This window comes from Musca autumnalis, unplaced genomic scaffold (assembly GCF_047663935.1).
Source record: "Musca autumnalis isolate F117 unplaced genomic scaffold, ASM4766393v1 scaffold_5, whole genome shotgun sequence".
NCBI classification, from domain to species: Eukaryota; Metazoa; Arthropoda; class Insecta; order Diptera; family Muscidae; genus Musca; species Musca autumnalis.
In genome coordinates, this window is record NW_027412088.1 from 168,629,255 (window position 1) to 168,645,296 (window position 16,042).

At 37.1% G+C, this 16,042-nt stretch overlaps 1 protein-coding gene across 7 annotated transcripts in view; it reads left to right on the forward strand.

The window, feature by feature from the left end:
* The window catches only part of cora (erythrocyte membrane protein band 4.1 like coracle), a 189,732-nt gene that overhangs the window by 157,634 nt on the left and 16,056 nt on the right, over positions 1-16,042 (forward strand). For 3 of the 7 annotated variants that reach the window (XM_073955125.1, XM_073955118.1, XM_073955120.1), the window contains 4 exons: positions 8,199-8,367; positions 8,425-8,471; positions 10,159-11,776; positions 13,140-16,021. In XM_073955125.1, the coding sequence (XP_073811226.1) occupies positions 8,199-8,367; positions 8,425-8,471; positions 10,159-11,776; positions 13,140-16,021 (4,716 nt within the window). Of the gene's footprint in view, positions 1-8,198; positions 8,368-8,424; positions 8,472-10,158; positions 11,777-13,135; positions 16,022-16,042 lie in introns of all 7 variants that reach the window. The other 4 variants (XM_073955119.1, XM_073955122.1, XM_073955123.1 and 1 more) reach the window with 2 other exon arrangements.

A 16,042-nucleotide genomic window follows, 5' to 3' on the forward strand; every position in this document is an offset into this window, starting at 1 on the left:
TATAGAAACGTTAATCGGAGATGACTTTTCATATAGAAAAGTTCATTGGAGACGACTTTTCCTATTGAAAAGTTCATTGGAGACGACTTTTCCTATTGAAAAGTTCATCGGAGATGAGTTTTCCTATAGAAAAGTTCATCGGAGATGACTTTTCCTATAGAAAAGTTCATTGGAGACGACTTTTCCTATTGAAAAGTTCATCGGAGATGAGTTTTCCTATTGAAAAGTTCATCGGAGATGAGTTTTCCTGTAGAAAAGTTCATCGGAGATGACTTTTCCTATAGAAAAGTTCATCGGAGATGACTTTTCCTATAGAAAAGTTCATCGGAGATGACTTTTCCTATAGAAAAGTTCATCGGAGATGACTTTTCCTATAGAAAAGTTCATCGGAGATGACTTTTCCTATAGAAAAGTTCATCGGAGATGACTTTTCCTATAGAAAAGTTCATCGGAGATGACTTTTCCTATAGAAAAGTTCATCGGAGATGACTTTTCTTATAGAAAAGATAATCGGAGATGACTTTTTCTATAGCAAAATTCATGGGAGATGACTTTTCATATAGAAACGTTAATCGGAGATGACTTTTCATATAGAAAAGTTCATCGGAGATGACTTTTCCTATAGAAAAGTTCATCGGAGATGACTTTTCCTATAGAAAAGTTCATTGGAGACGACTTTTCCTATTGAAAAGTTCATTGGAGACGACTTTTCCTATTGAAAAGTTCATCGGAGATGACTTTTCCTATAGAAAAGTTCATCGGAGATGACTTTTCCTATAGAAAAGTTCATCGGAGATGACTTTTCCTATAGAAAAGTTCATCGGAGATGACTTTTCCTATAGAAAAGTTCATCGGAGATGACTTTTCCTATAGTAAAGTTCATTGGAGATGACTTTTCCTATAGTAAAGTTCATCGGAGATGACTTTTTATATAGAAAAGTTCATCGGAGATGACTTTTCATATAGAAAAGTTCATCGGAGATGACTTTTCCTATAGTAAAGTTCATCGGAGATGACTTTTCATATAGAAAAGTTTATCGGAGATGACTTTTCCTATAGAAAAGTTTATCGGAGATGACTTTTCCTATAGAAAAGTTCATCGGAGATGGCTTTTCCTATAGAAAAGTTCATCGGAGATGACTTTTCCTATAAAAAAGTTCATCGAAGAAAGGTTTTATTTAGTCATGCTTTTTCGTGTAGAAAATTAAAGTGCGAAGATTCCGCTTTTTTCGTGACCATGCTGTCGTGACCTTGTGAAGTGTTGCATCTGAATCAGCTTTATTATTACATTTTTCTACGATTGAAATGTCGCTGAGATTATTGTATTGACGTATTGTCTGTTGGGCTTTTTATTGTTTCTCATTTTATTATATTTTGTTGAAATACTTAATTTTGTATCTTTTAGTTTGGTTTTAGCTTTAGTTTGTGTCATTTTCCTCTTTATAACCATACACAGTTTTTTAAATATAGTTTGGAGTTTAATCATTTTTTTAATACATTTTTAATATATTATTGTTGATGTTACTATCCCAAAAAATACATTCATACATATTTAATTGTTATTTTAAAAATATACATAAATTTGTTTATTTTTGTGCATTATTTTTATTAAGTTATATGTCCTGTTTACAAAAATGTTGAAATGTTCATTGTTTAATGTACTTCTTTGAAGACGAATTGTATTGTTTTATTATTAAGCTTAATGAGTTATTTTATAATCTATTCGGATTGATCTTTAAAACTATAACAAAATCTTAAAAGTTGACCAGGCATAGTAGATCTGCCAATATATAGTTTATATTCGAACCTGATCTATGTCTGTAAGAAATATTAAGATATGAAAAGTTTAGACCAAATCAGTTATTCCCTTTAAGAGTTTCATGCGCAACATTTTAGGGAAAAGTCTTGAACTTTTGTAGGGGTGGTACTGATATGGCCCATTTTTGAACATCTTTTAAGTTTGGACAAAAGAGATTGCCACCAGCTTCCATATTCCACCTTCCCAGGAGTAGCTCTGCTGCTGACTACCTCCCCGAGAGCTACAGGTTTCGAGTGCGGACCCAATTGGTAACATTATGATCCATGCTTACCATGTCGCTATCGGCCAAACCATACTTTGGATAGTCTACTTGACGAAGTTTATTCGACACATTTGAAGGTGTAGGTTTAGCGATGTTTTGTTCTTCAGGAAATCTTATCCTCTTGGTAGTTTCTGAAGAAGTGGAGGGAGCATTCCGCTGTTCTTTATTAAGTCACGTCTGGTTCTTATTAAACTTTCGTCGTTGAGCCCTTGACCACTGCACCCCGTTTGTTGTTAGTTTTGCGATGGTCTCGCTTACATCTTCTACCATCTTGTGGACATCCTCTTTATTGGGGTTTCCAATACAAAAGTTCACAGGAGATGACTTTTCCAATACAAAAGTTCACCGGAGATGACTTTTCCAATACAAAAGTTCACCGGAGATGACTTTTCCTATAGAAAAGTTCATCGGAGATGACTTTTCCTATAGAAAAGTTCATCGGAGATGACTTTTCTTATAGAAAAGATAATCGGAGATGACTTTTTCTATAGCAAAATTCATGGGAGATGACTTTTCATATAGAAACGTTAATCGGAGATGACTTTTCATATAGAAAAGTTCATCGGAGATGACTTTTCCTATAGAAAAGTTCATCGGAGATGACTTTTCCTATAGAAAAGTTCATTGGAGACGACTTTTCCTATTGAAAAGTTCATTGGAGACGACTTTTCCTATTGAAAAGTTCATCGGAGATGACTTTTCCTATAGAAAAGTTCATCGGAGATGACTTTTCCTATAGAAAAGTTCATCGGAGATGACTTTTCCTATAGAAAAGTTCATCGGAGATGACTTTTCCTATAGTAAAGTTCATTGGAGATGACTTTTCCTATAGTAAAGTTCATCGGAGATGACTTTTTATATAGAAAAGTTCATCGGAGATGACTTTTCATATAGAAAAGTTCATCGGAGATGACTTTTCCTATAGTAAAGTTCATCGGAGATGACTTTTCATATAGAAAAGTTTATCGGAGATGACTTTTCCTATAGAAAAGTTTATCGGAGATGACTTTTCCTATAGAAAAGTTTATCGGAGATGACTTTTCCTATAGAAAAGTTCATCGGAGATGGCTTTTCCTATAGAAAAGTTCATCGGAGATGACTTTTCCTATAAAAAAGTTCATCGAAGAAAGGTTTTATTTAGTCATGCTTTTTCGTGTAGAAAATTAAAGTGCGAAGATTCCGCTTTTTTCGTGACCATGCTGTCGTGACCTTGTGAAGTGTTGCATCTGAATCAGCTTTATTATTACATTTTTCTACGATTGAAATGTCGCTGAGATTATTGTATTGACGTATTGTCTGTTGGGCTTTTTATTGTTTCTCATTTTATTATATTTTGTTGAAATACTTAATTTTGTATCTTTTAGTTTGGTTTTAGCTTTAGTTTGTGTCATTTTCCTCTTTATAACCATACACAGTTTTTTAAATATAGTTTGGAGTTTAATCATTTTTTTAATACATTTTTAATATATTATTGTTGATGTTACTATCCCAAAAAATACATTCATACATATTTAATTGTTATTTTAAAAATATACATAAATTTGTTTATTTTTGTGCATTATTTTTATTAAGTTATATGTCCTGTTTACAAAAATGTTGAAATGTTCATTGTTTAATGTACTTCTTTGAAGACGAATTGTATTGTTTTATTATTAAGCTTAATGAGTTATTTTATAATCTATTCGGATTGATCTTTAAAACTATAACAAAATCTTAAAAGTTGACCAGGCATAGTAGATCTGCCAATATATAGTTTATATTCGAACCTGATCTATGTCTGTAAGAAATATTAAGATATGAAAAGTTTAGACCAAATCAGTTATTCCCTTTAAGAGTTTCATGCGCAACATTTTAGGGAAAAGTCTTGAACTTTTGTAGGGGTGGTACTGATATGGCCCATTTTTGAACATCTTTTAAGTTTGGACAAAAGAGATTGCCACCAGCTTCCATATTCCACCTTCCCAGGAGTAGCTCTGCTGCTGACTACCTCCCCGAGAGCTACAGGTTTCGAGTGCGGACCCAATTGGTAACATTATGATCCATGCTTACCATGTCGCTATCGGCCAAACCATACTTTGGATAGTCTACTTGACGAAGTTTATTCGACACATTTGAAGGTGTAGGTTTAGCGATGTTTTGTTCTTCAGGAAATCTTATCCTCTTGGTAGTTTCTGAAGAAGTGGAGGGAGCATTCCGCTGTTCTTTATTAAGTCACGTCTGGTTCTTATTAAACTTTCGTCGTTGAGCCCTTGACCACTGCACCCCGTTTGTTGTTAGTTTTGCGATGGTCTCGCTTACATCTTCTACCATCTTGTGGACATCCTCTTTATTGGGGTTTCCAATACAAAAGTTCACAGGAGATGACTTTTCCAATACAAAAGTTCACCGGAGATGACTTTTCCAATACAAAAGTTCACCGGAGATGACTTTTCCTATACAAAAGTTCACCGGAGATGACTTTTCCTATACAAAAGTTCACCGGATATGACTTTTCCAATACAAAAGTTCACCGGAGATGACTTTTGCTATACAAAAGATCACCGAAGATGACTTTTCCTACACAAAAGTTCACCGGAGATGACTTTTCCAATACAAAAATTCACCGGAGATGACTTTTCCTATACAAAAGCTCACCGGGGATGACTTTTCAAATACAAAAATCACCGGAGATGACTTTTCCTATACAAAAGATCACCGGAGATGACATTTCCTACACAAAAGTACACCGGATATGACTTTTCCAATACAAAAGTTCACCGGAGATGACTTTTAATATACAAAAGTTCACCGGAGATGACTTTTCCTATACAAAAGTTCACCGGAGATGACTTTTCCAATACAAAAATCACCAGAGATGACTTTTCCTATACAAAAGATCACCGAAGATGACTTTTCCTACACAAAAGTTCACCGGAGATGACTTTTCCAATACAAAATTTCACTGGAGATGACTTTTCCTATACAAAAGTTCACCGGGGATGACTTTTCCAATACAAAAATCACCGGAGATGAATTTTCCTATACAAAAGATCACCGGAGATGACATTTCCTACACAAAAGTACACCGGAGATGACTTTTCCAATACAAAAGTTCACCGGAGATAACTTTTCCTATACAAAAGATTACCGGAGATGACTTTTCCTACACAAAAGTACACCGCAGATGACTTTTCCAATACAAAAGTTCACCGGGAATGACTTTTCCTATACAAAAGATCATCGGAGATGACTTTTCCAATACAAAAGTTCACCGGAGAAGACTTTTCCAATACAAAAGTTCACCGGAGATGATTTTTCCAATACAAAAGTTCACCGGAGAAGACTTTTCCAATACAAAAGTTCACCGGAGATGATTTTTCCAATACAAAAGTTCACCGGAGAAGACTTTTCCAATACAAAAGTTCACCGGAGTTGACTTTTCCTATACAAAAGTTCATCGGAGATGACTTTTCCTATAGAAAAGTTCATCGGAGATGACTTTTCCTATACAAAAGTTCACCGGAGATGGCTTTTCCTATACAAAAGTTCACCGGAGATGACTTTTCCTATACAAAAGTTCACCGGGGATGACTTTTCCAATACAAAAGTTCACCGGAGATGACTTTTCCAATACAAAAGTTCACCGGAGATGACTTTTTCTACAAAAAAAGTTCACCGGAGATGACTTTTCCTATACAAAAGTTCACCGGAGATGACTTTTCCAATACAAAAGTTCACCGGAGATGACTTTTTCTATACAAAAGATCACCGGAGATGACTTTTCCTATACAAAAGTTCACCGGAGATGACTTTTCCAATACAAAAATCACCGAAGATGACTTTTCCAATACAAAAGTTCACCGGATATGACTTTTCCAATACAAAAGTTCACCGGAGATGACTTTTTCAATACAAAATTTAACCGGAGATGACTTTTCCTATACAAAAGAGCACCGGAGATGACTTTTCCAATACAAAAGTTCACCGGAGATGACTTTTCCTACACAAAATTTCACCGGAGGAGCAGTTTTAGGGTGTTTTGTGAATCTTCTGCCACTAAAAAACTGTATTAATATTCTTATTCAGCTTTGAAGGCATAAAACTCGTCGCTTTCGAGTGTGACTGTTCAATCACAAGTTTGTCTGAGATCATGAAAATATATTTAGTCCCGCTGGCTTTTGCGAGGTTATTTTGTGTCAATTCCAATATGATTTATATGATTCAGAGATAGTCCCGCCGCATCTTCATCGCATGCTCCGAAACCTATTTTAAAACTAATTTTAAATTGAGTTCAAGCTTTAAAATCGATTTAAATGCATTGTCTCCCTGCTTGGGCGCCAATACTACAATAGGGAGCTTGTTTTCTGTGTTGTTTAAAAATCATGCAACGTGCAGAATGTAATTTCGCGCAGATGACCATACTAAATATGGAAGCGAATTTTCAAAAAGTGTATTAAAAAATTTCATATGAGGGTCAGGCTCCTTGAGCCGCCATCACTGCGTATGTCCCAAATTCCGATACTGTATTTTCCAAAAAATTTTACAGGATTCTATAATTTTTAAAAATCCATGCTCCGAAACCTATTTTAAAAACTATTTTAAATTGAGTTCAAGCTTTAAAATCGATTTAAATGCTTTGTCTCCCTGCTTGGGCGCCAATACTACAATAGGGAGTTTGTTTTCTGTGTTGCTTGAAAATCATGCAAAGTTACAAACTTTAAATATCAAATCCAAATTTATATTAGACAATTTTTCTTGTGACAATGAAGCGAGAAAGAGGTGAGTTATGTGGGAAGCCATTAACACTCAACATCCTCTTTGACGGTTGAACTGCAAATTTCCCCGATGAATATTGCCTAATATAAATCCGAACTAAGCTTTAATTTTCCCACTATATTTATATGTTTGTACATACAAAGAATATGTTGTTTACATGTTTTAACAATTTCTGTAAATATTTACCAAAAATATATCATATCAACTCCAAACTATGTTTAATATTTCTAAAATAATGCTATACATTGTTCTGCCCTTTTAACAACCATTTATCTAAATATCTACTATTCTATCGCGCCTTTCATACCTCTAGGATTTGTGTGAAATAAATCAATTTGTGTAATTGGCTAAAAGAAATTATTATAAATTCCTGGCAAAATTTAAAAACACACCCAATAACATAACACCATTCAAAATATCCACCTTTTCACTATATGTCACCAAACCATAATCATTACCAACACAATTGCATTTTATAAACAATCCCAAAAAAAAACAAAACTCTTCTATACTCAAATCACGCTGTAAAAAGAACACACAAATCCCAGTTGCAGTATTATTAATGTATATAATTTATTATTAAAAAAATATTTTTTTTGTTTTGGTGAAGAGAAGAGCTGGATGTTTAAAGCAACGCAAGATAGCAAATCTATGTCGAAACGCCAAACTACAAAAATTTTGATGATTGATTCATGACTGACGAAAAATACACCCACGTTCACAAGCAATCAGGTTTTCAAGTGGCGTCCAACATGACTGAGACATTTGTCAACAGATTCACTTTTTATTTAATTTGTTTAAATATGTATTTATTATTTTAATGTATCAAGATGGCGCCCAACGTGGACAAGTTGATCTACCTCAGTTATTGTCAAGTATCTAATAAAAATGTATTTTTTCTACTTGTTAGACCAAATTTTATTGATTGCTTTGGTTATGAAATCAGACATTAAAGTGGCGCCCAACATGCATTTTTATCAATAGAATATTTTAAATATAAGTTTACAAAAGTGGCGCCCAATGTGGCTGCCATTATCCTTCGGTTTTCCTTAAGCGTTGCTTTAAAGAATATTTTTCTCTTCTCTCTTCTTATCTCTCATAGTTTGTCTGTCCAAAAAAGCTTTCAGTTTTGCCATATTTAATAAAAAAGCTAAAATTATCTAAAATATGTTTGTCTTTCATGTTTCCATATATTTCCATGTAAGCTGTGTCATGCATGCTCAAAGCTTTTTTGTCTTAGTCTTAAGTTAATTTGAAAAGTTTTTGCGGCTTGCCAATTTTCTAAGAAGGCTTTTTTCAAGTAGAGCTTTGTGTAATTTTTTTATAACAAATTTTTATTCCTCCTAAATAAAAAAACTAAAGGCTGCCGCTGAAGCTGAAAAGGAAGCTAAATTGCGTGAAAAGAAACTCAAGGAGCAAGAAGAAAAGGAACGCAAGGAACGTGAAAAGAAAGAGAAGGAAGCCAAGGAAAAGGCCGCCAAGGAGAAAGCTGCCAAGGAGAAGGCTGCTGCTGCCGGTGCTGGAATGAATGGTAAGCAACTTGGTAGTAGAAATTAGAAAGTGGTAATAAATTCGTCTTTGTTTACAGGCAATGATGATGATTTGGATGATTCCCAAAGGGCTGGCAAGCAAAGGGTAGGTTTGATCGTTTTGTAAAATGATTTTATTCACATATTAGAGAATTTAAGAGTTCGTTCCCTCAATGGCTATATGTGTAACCTTGCAAGTTGTAACTCAATCCGTTTGACCCATATATTGCACCTCAATGGAAAGCATGTCCATCCCTGGAACATAAGAATGTTGATGGTATCCCTGGAATGATGATTTTTTTATATAATTTCAGATATTGATTTTATTTTTTCCTTTCCTTTCCATTGAATTAATTTTAATTTTTAGAAATGCTAAAAAACCCTACAAATTTAGGAAATTCAATTCAAATCCGACCCAAAGGGTCTTCTACAGGCAGAAGACATCCCAAAGAGGTTTTTTTATAAGTAAAAGACATCCTAAAGAGGGGTTCTATAAATAGAAGACATTAAAGGTTTTAATGAATTTTTCTAGTTTTTCATAAATTGACCTTAGCCTCCAAGACCGACCATTTATGTTTGTTTCAACCCTACGACCAAATTCAAATCCGACCCAAATGGGTCTTCTACAGGTGGAAGACATCCCAAAGAGGTCTTCTATAAGTAAAAGACATCCTAAAGAGGTCTATAAATAGAAGACATCAAGAGTTTTAATGAATTTTAATAGTTTTTCACAAATAACGATATTACGTTGGGCGCCATTTGGGAAAATTGACCTAAGTCTCCACGACCGACTATTTATGTTTGTTTCAACCCCACGACCATTGGAATCAAGAAACCATACAAATTGTATTCCAATACCATGAAGGATGGACCAACCGCCGGAAAGTTTTCCGTTACAAAATCAGTGAAAATTATGCTAAACACAAAATCAATCAAATTTGCCAAGTTCTCCAATTTTTTGGTAATCAGAACGTAAAAGGCTTTGGCCCACATTTCATACATAACGTTGCCACGTTGGGCGCCATTTCAAAAAAGAAACGTTTGCCACATTATTTGACAAATTTTAAAAAGGTCCAAAACTTTATTACCAAATATTTTCGATTTTTGTGGTTGCAAGTTCTGATATCTCACCAGCCTTTGGCACGCATTTCATTCATAATGTTGAAATTTTGGGCGCTATTTGTAACATTATTTGACGAATATTGTTGTAATTGGCATTTAGGGCCAAACTTTATTACCAACAACTTTCAATTTTCATGCAAACGCATTCTGGTATATCCCGAATATAAAGTATTTGGATCATATGTTATACACAACGTTCAGACGTTGGGCGCCATTTGGGAAAATTTGGATGTTTGTCACATTTTTCGCCAAAATTTTGGTGCAATTTGTATATAAAAGGGTTCTTAAAGGTTCGAAACTTTATAAACAACAAATTTCAATTTCTTGGATTCACGTTCCGGTATATTGGCCCTATTATAAAATTCCAATGCACCGAACTTATTTAAAATTTTAAAGACTTTCGTTGATTCATTATTGAAATCTTTCCCAACCTTGGACTTTATGTATGTATCTTTAAATTTAAATTTTAAATTTAATTTATTTTATTTTATTTTATATATGTTTGATTTTTAAATATTTTATTTATATTTTAATTTTAATAAATTTATTTTATTTGTATTTTTTTGTTAATTTTTATTTCCATTTTTTTCTTTTTCTTTTCATTTTAATTTTTGAATTTGATTCAAATCGATGACGACAATTGTCCGGATGATGGATTTCCATCATATTAGGGAGGTGGTTTATTCTCTTCGGGTCGCAAGAGCAAGGGTGGTTCACCAGCCAAGGATGGCAAAGACAAAGCTGGCAAGGCTGTGGTTGATCCCACAGGATTTTTGGAATCACAAAAATACAACCGGGAACCTGGCTACACAGGTGCAGTTACCGGTGCCGGTGCTGCTGGTAAACCCAAAAAGAAACGTGTCAAGATTATGGTCATCACCTCCAAATTTGATCCCGCCACTAAGCGTATTGATGGCGAAACTGGTACCGTTGAACATTCTACTGGTATTTTGGATCCTGCCACTGGCCTTATTGAAAGCAAATATGGTGTTATTGATCCCAAGAAGGGTACCTTGCAGGCCTGGAATACCAACACTGGTAAACAGGACATCTATCAAGGTGAAGTGGATCCCAAGACCGGCAATTTACATTTGGTCAATGGTGTTGTTGATCCGGCCACAGGACGTGTTGATGCGACATTGGGTCAAATCTATGCCTTTACACCACAAGATGATCCCGTGGTGGAATTGACTGTCATTACCAGCCGCATTGATCCTGCCACAGGCAAGGTAGATGTTGCCAATGGTGATGTGGAACGTTCCTTTGGTGTTTTGAACATGGACTCCGGGCTTTTGGATACTAAATATGGTGAAATCAATACTAGAACCGGTGAATTGAAGACCATTGATCCCAAGACCGGTAAAATGGTGGTTTCCAAGAATGTGAAGATTGATCCCTCGACCGGACAAATTACCATCTTTGGTGTTATGGATCCCAAGACTGGTAAAATCGATCAAAACCAAGGACGCCTTATTGAGGTTGGTCAACAAATCGATCCCATTGTTGAGGTTACCGCCCTGGCTGGCAAATATGATGCCAAGAAGAATGTTATTGATCCCAAGACCGCTTTTGTGGAAACCTCGGGAGGACAATTCGATCCCAAATCGGGTAAAATTGACACCAAATATGGACAAATTGATTTGGTGCGCCACACCATTACCTTTAACGATCCCAAGTCGGGTAAAACAGTTACTCGTGACATTAAAATCGATCCCATCACCGGGCAAATTCTGCTTCAAAACCAAATCAACCCCAAGACCAATAAACCTGACAAGGATTATGCCCGTATCATTTCACTGCGTATTGTCCAACATCGTATTGATCCCAAGACTAAGGCACCCATTAGCCATGTTAGCTCAGCCAAGGATAAGGATATTATCGTTGATCCTAAAACCAATCAAATTTGGATGCCAACTGGTGCTGTTGATCCCGTTACCAAGGAGCCGCAATATGTTTCCAGCAGTGCTGATCCTAAGACCGGTTATCTCAACATCATCTATGGTTATCTCCATCCCAAGACCAATGAAATCAAGAAACAAACCAAATTGGATCCCAATACCACGAAAGTTGAACCCACCTCTGGTCAGATTTACACCGCCACCGGTGAAGTCGATGCGGCCACTGGTGAACCACTATATGCTGCCACCCAAGTTGATCCTGAATCTGGTGAAGTTTACACAAAATTGGCTCGTGTTGATCCTAAGACAGGCAAAATTGCTATTGTTCGTGTTTTGCTTCTTTCGAAGGTTGATGAAAACGGCCGTCCCGAGGAGGTTAATCCAGAGGCAAGTGAAATTGAAGTCTTTTTAAATTCATTAGTAAAACAGTTTATATATGAAATATGATTGATTGATCTAACGGGATCAAAAGGAAAGAAGGAAGGAAAATTAAGAATGTTGATTCCAATGAAACCCATGGTGCTCGTGCTCGGACCACTGGTATCCATGATATTGAGTGGAGAGATTGATTCCATTACTGGGCGCATTAAGAGTGCACAGGGTCACATTGATCTCAATACTGGTGATATTGATCCTGCCACACCCATTAAGGATCAAATTACAGGAAAATTGATTGTGAATTATGCCCAAATTGATCCATCTCATTTCGGCAAACAGGCTCAAGTTAGCACCACCATCGAAACTCTTCCTATTGCAGGCGAACAATTTTTTGATGGTGTCAAACATTTGGCAAAGAATGCTTTGCGTCGTGATTACTGAATTTCTTGATATTTTTTTTTTTTTCGAAACATAAAAGTTTTTGGTCCAGATTTCATACATAACCCTTCCATGTTGGGCGCCATTTGAAAAATGGCACGTTTTGTCACATATTTCGACAAATTCCCAGTAGTATAGACCTTTGTGTTTGTCTCAATACCACGACCAATGAAATCAGGAAACAATTTGAATTGTATTCCTATATCAATTAGAACTTTCTACCTCCGGAGCCGCCAGTGAAAATTAAGTTAAAGCGCCACTTGGTGTATGAAAGAGGCAATCAATCAAATTTGCTAAAATTTTAAAATTGTATTAACCTCAAAACATAAAGAAAACATTATTACCACGTTGGGCGCCATTTGGAAAATATAAATAGGTCCTTTGCCGCATTATTCAACAAATGTTGTTGTAATTGGCATGTTAGGGTTCTTAAAGGTTCAAAACTATATTACCAACAATTTTCGATGTTCACGGATCCACGTCCTGATAAATCTCCAATATAAAGTCATGCATAACGTTCACACGTTGGGCGCCATTTGGAAAAATTTGGACGTTTGTCACATTTCCCGCCAATACTTTGTTGTTATTTATATATATACGGCTTTTTAGAATTCCGAAACTTTATTACCGACAATTTTCGATCTTCACGGATCCACCTTCCGAACCCCTTTTTTATTAATTAAAGATTTCCATTAATTCCTTATTGAATTCTTATCCTTCCTTAGAACTTTTGGCTAGGTTCTGTACCAAATTTAATTTATTTTATAATTATTATTTCATAAATTATTTTAAATTTAATTAATTAGTTTAATTATTTAATTTATTTATTTAATTTTTTTAATTTATTTTTTTCTTTTCTTTTCATTTCAATTTTGATTTTCATATCAAATCATCTTCATCAACATCATCACCATTGTCATCATTCAAAACATAGGAAGTTGGTTTATTATCATCGGGTCGCAAGAGCAGGGGTGGTTCACCAGATAAATCACGTGACTCCAAATCGCCAGGTTTCACTAAACCCTACGAATACACCGAAGGTGATGGCGAAACTAGCCCAACTCGCAAGTCGTATGTACCTGGTGGTTTCCGTTATGATCAAGATCCAAGTGGCGCCCAACGTGGACGTGATGGTCAAGATCAGTTATCGCCCACTTCACAACAAAAGAAAATTGGTTTGGCCTTTAATTATGCTCCTGGTAATGAAGAGGATTTGAAGAGACAAGCTGAGAAATTGAAATCTGGCCAGTTGTCACCACGTACCCGTGATAAGTTAAACAAGGGACAATTGTCACCACGCACAAAGGCCAAGTTATTGAAGGAGGCTAATTTGTCACCCACCACAAGGGCCAAATTGCAAGGCAGTGCGGTAGATGCTGCTGCCCAGCCACTGAGCGATGCCCAAAAGAGATCGTACTCACCCTCGAAGAGTCCCACCCAGGGTTATACTTCAGGAGCTCCTGGTAGTTATAAACCATTGGTTGATCCCACATTGGCATTTTTGGAATCGGAAAGATATAACCGGGAACCAGGTTATACAGGACCTGAGGGTCATGAGGCAGGTGTTGCTGGAGCAGCAGTTGCTGGTGCCGCCGCTGCTGGTGTCGCCAAGGATGCTGCTAAAGTCACCAAAACACCAACCACTCCAGTATCACCCTCCAAAACTGGTGTTGGTTTGGCTGGAGCTGTCGCTGCCGGTGCTGCTGGTAAACCCAAAAAGAAGCGTGTCAAGATTATGGTCATCACCTCCAAATTTGATCCATCCAACAAGCGTATTGATGCCGAAACCGGTACCGTTGAACATTCTACTGGTATTTTGGATCCTGCCACTGGCCTCATTGAAAGCAAATATGGTGTTATTGATCCCAAGAAGGGTACCTTGCAGGCCTTGAATACCAAGACGGGTAAAAACGACACCTATCAAGGTGAAGTGGATCCCAAGACCGGCAATTTCCATTTGGTAAATGGTGTTGCTGACCCCGCCACAGGACGTGTTGATGAGACTTTGGGTCAAATCTTTGCCATTACTCCACAAGATGATCCCGTTGTAGAGCTGACTGTCATTACCAGCCGCATTGATCCTGCCACCGGTAAGGTTGATGCTGTCAACGGTGAAGTGGAACGTAGCTTGGGGGTTTTGAACATGGATACCGGCCTTTTGGATACTAAATATGGTGAAATCAATACCAGAACTGGTGAATTGAAGGCCATTGACCCCAAGACCGGTAAAATGATGGTGTCAAAGAATTTGAAGGTTGATCCCGGCACTGGACAAATCACCATCTTCGGTGTCATGGATCCCAAGACTGGTAAAATCGATCAAACCCAAGGACGCGTTATTGAGGTAGGCCAACAAATCGATCCCATTGTGGAGGTGACCTCATTGGCTGGCAAATATGATGCCAAGAAGAATGTCATCGATCCCAAGACCGCTTTTGTGGAAACTTCGGGAGGACAGTTCGATCCCAAGGCTGGTAAAATTGACACCAAATATGGACAAATTGATTTGGTACGCCACACTATTACCTTTACCGATCCCAAGTCGGGTAAGACAGTTACCCGAGACATTAAAATCGATCCCACCACCGGACAAATTGTACTCAAAAACCAAATCAATCCCAAGAACAACAAACCTGACAAGGATTATGCACGCATTATTTCTTTGCGTATTGTTCAACAACGTGTTGATCCCAAGACAAAGGCACCCATTAGCCAGGTTAGCTCAGCCAAGGATAAGGAAATTGTTATTGATCCTAAATCCAATCAAATTTGGATGCCAACTGGTGCTGTTGATCCCAATACCAAGGAATCGCAATATGTCTCGAGCAGTGTTGATCCCAAGACCGGTTATGTCATCACCATTTATGGTTATCTCAATCCCAAGACCAATGAAATCAAGAAACAAACCAAACTGGATCCCAATACCACCAAAATTGAACCCACCTCCGGTAAAATTTACACCGCCACCGGTGAAGTTGATCCGGCCACTGGTGAACCACTCTATGCTGCCACCCAAGTTGATCCCGAGTCCGGCGAAGTTTACACAAAATTGGCCCGCGTTGATCCTAAGACAGGCAAAATTGTTATTGTACGAATTTTGCTTATCTCTAAGGTTGATGAGCGGGGTCGTCCCGAGGAAATTGATCCAGAAACATGTGAAATTGATCCCGTGTCGGGACGCGTTCTTAAATTCTTTAACAAAACCGTTTATGTTTATAATATGATTGATCCCATTACCGGTGAAATTGTACAGGTCGATCCCAATGATCCACGATTTGCTGGTGCTCGTACAACTGTCACCCACACGATGACATTGACTGGAGAAATTGATCCCGTTACCGGACGCATTAAGAGTGAATATGGTCACATTGATCCCAACACCGGTGATATTGATCCTGCCACAGCCATCAAGGATCCAGTTACCGGCAAATTGATTTTGAATTATGCCCAAATTGATCCATCGCATTTCGGCAAACAGGCTCAAGTCAGCACTACCACCGAAACTGTACCCATAACACGTGAACAATTCTTTGATGGTGTCAAACATATGGGCAAGAATGCTTTGCGTCGCGATTCCGAAGCAAGTTCGGAAGATGATATGAAATATGATTCGGAGTTGGTGAAAGATGTTGTTATGTCCTCAAGTCCAAAGAAGAGTGCAACCTATAATCTGGGTAAACATGTGAGCACACCGACCGTGGTGAAAACTACCACCAAGCAGGTTTTAACGAAAAACGATGATGGCGTCACCCATAATGTGGAGGAGGAGGTGCGTAATTTGGGCACCGGCGAAGTGACATATTCTACACAGGAACATAAGGTGGGTACAATAATGCAATAT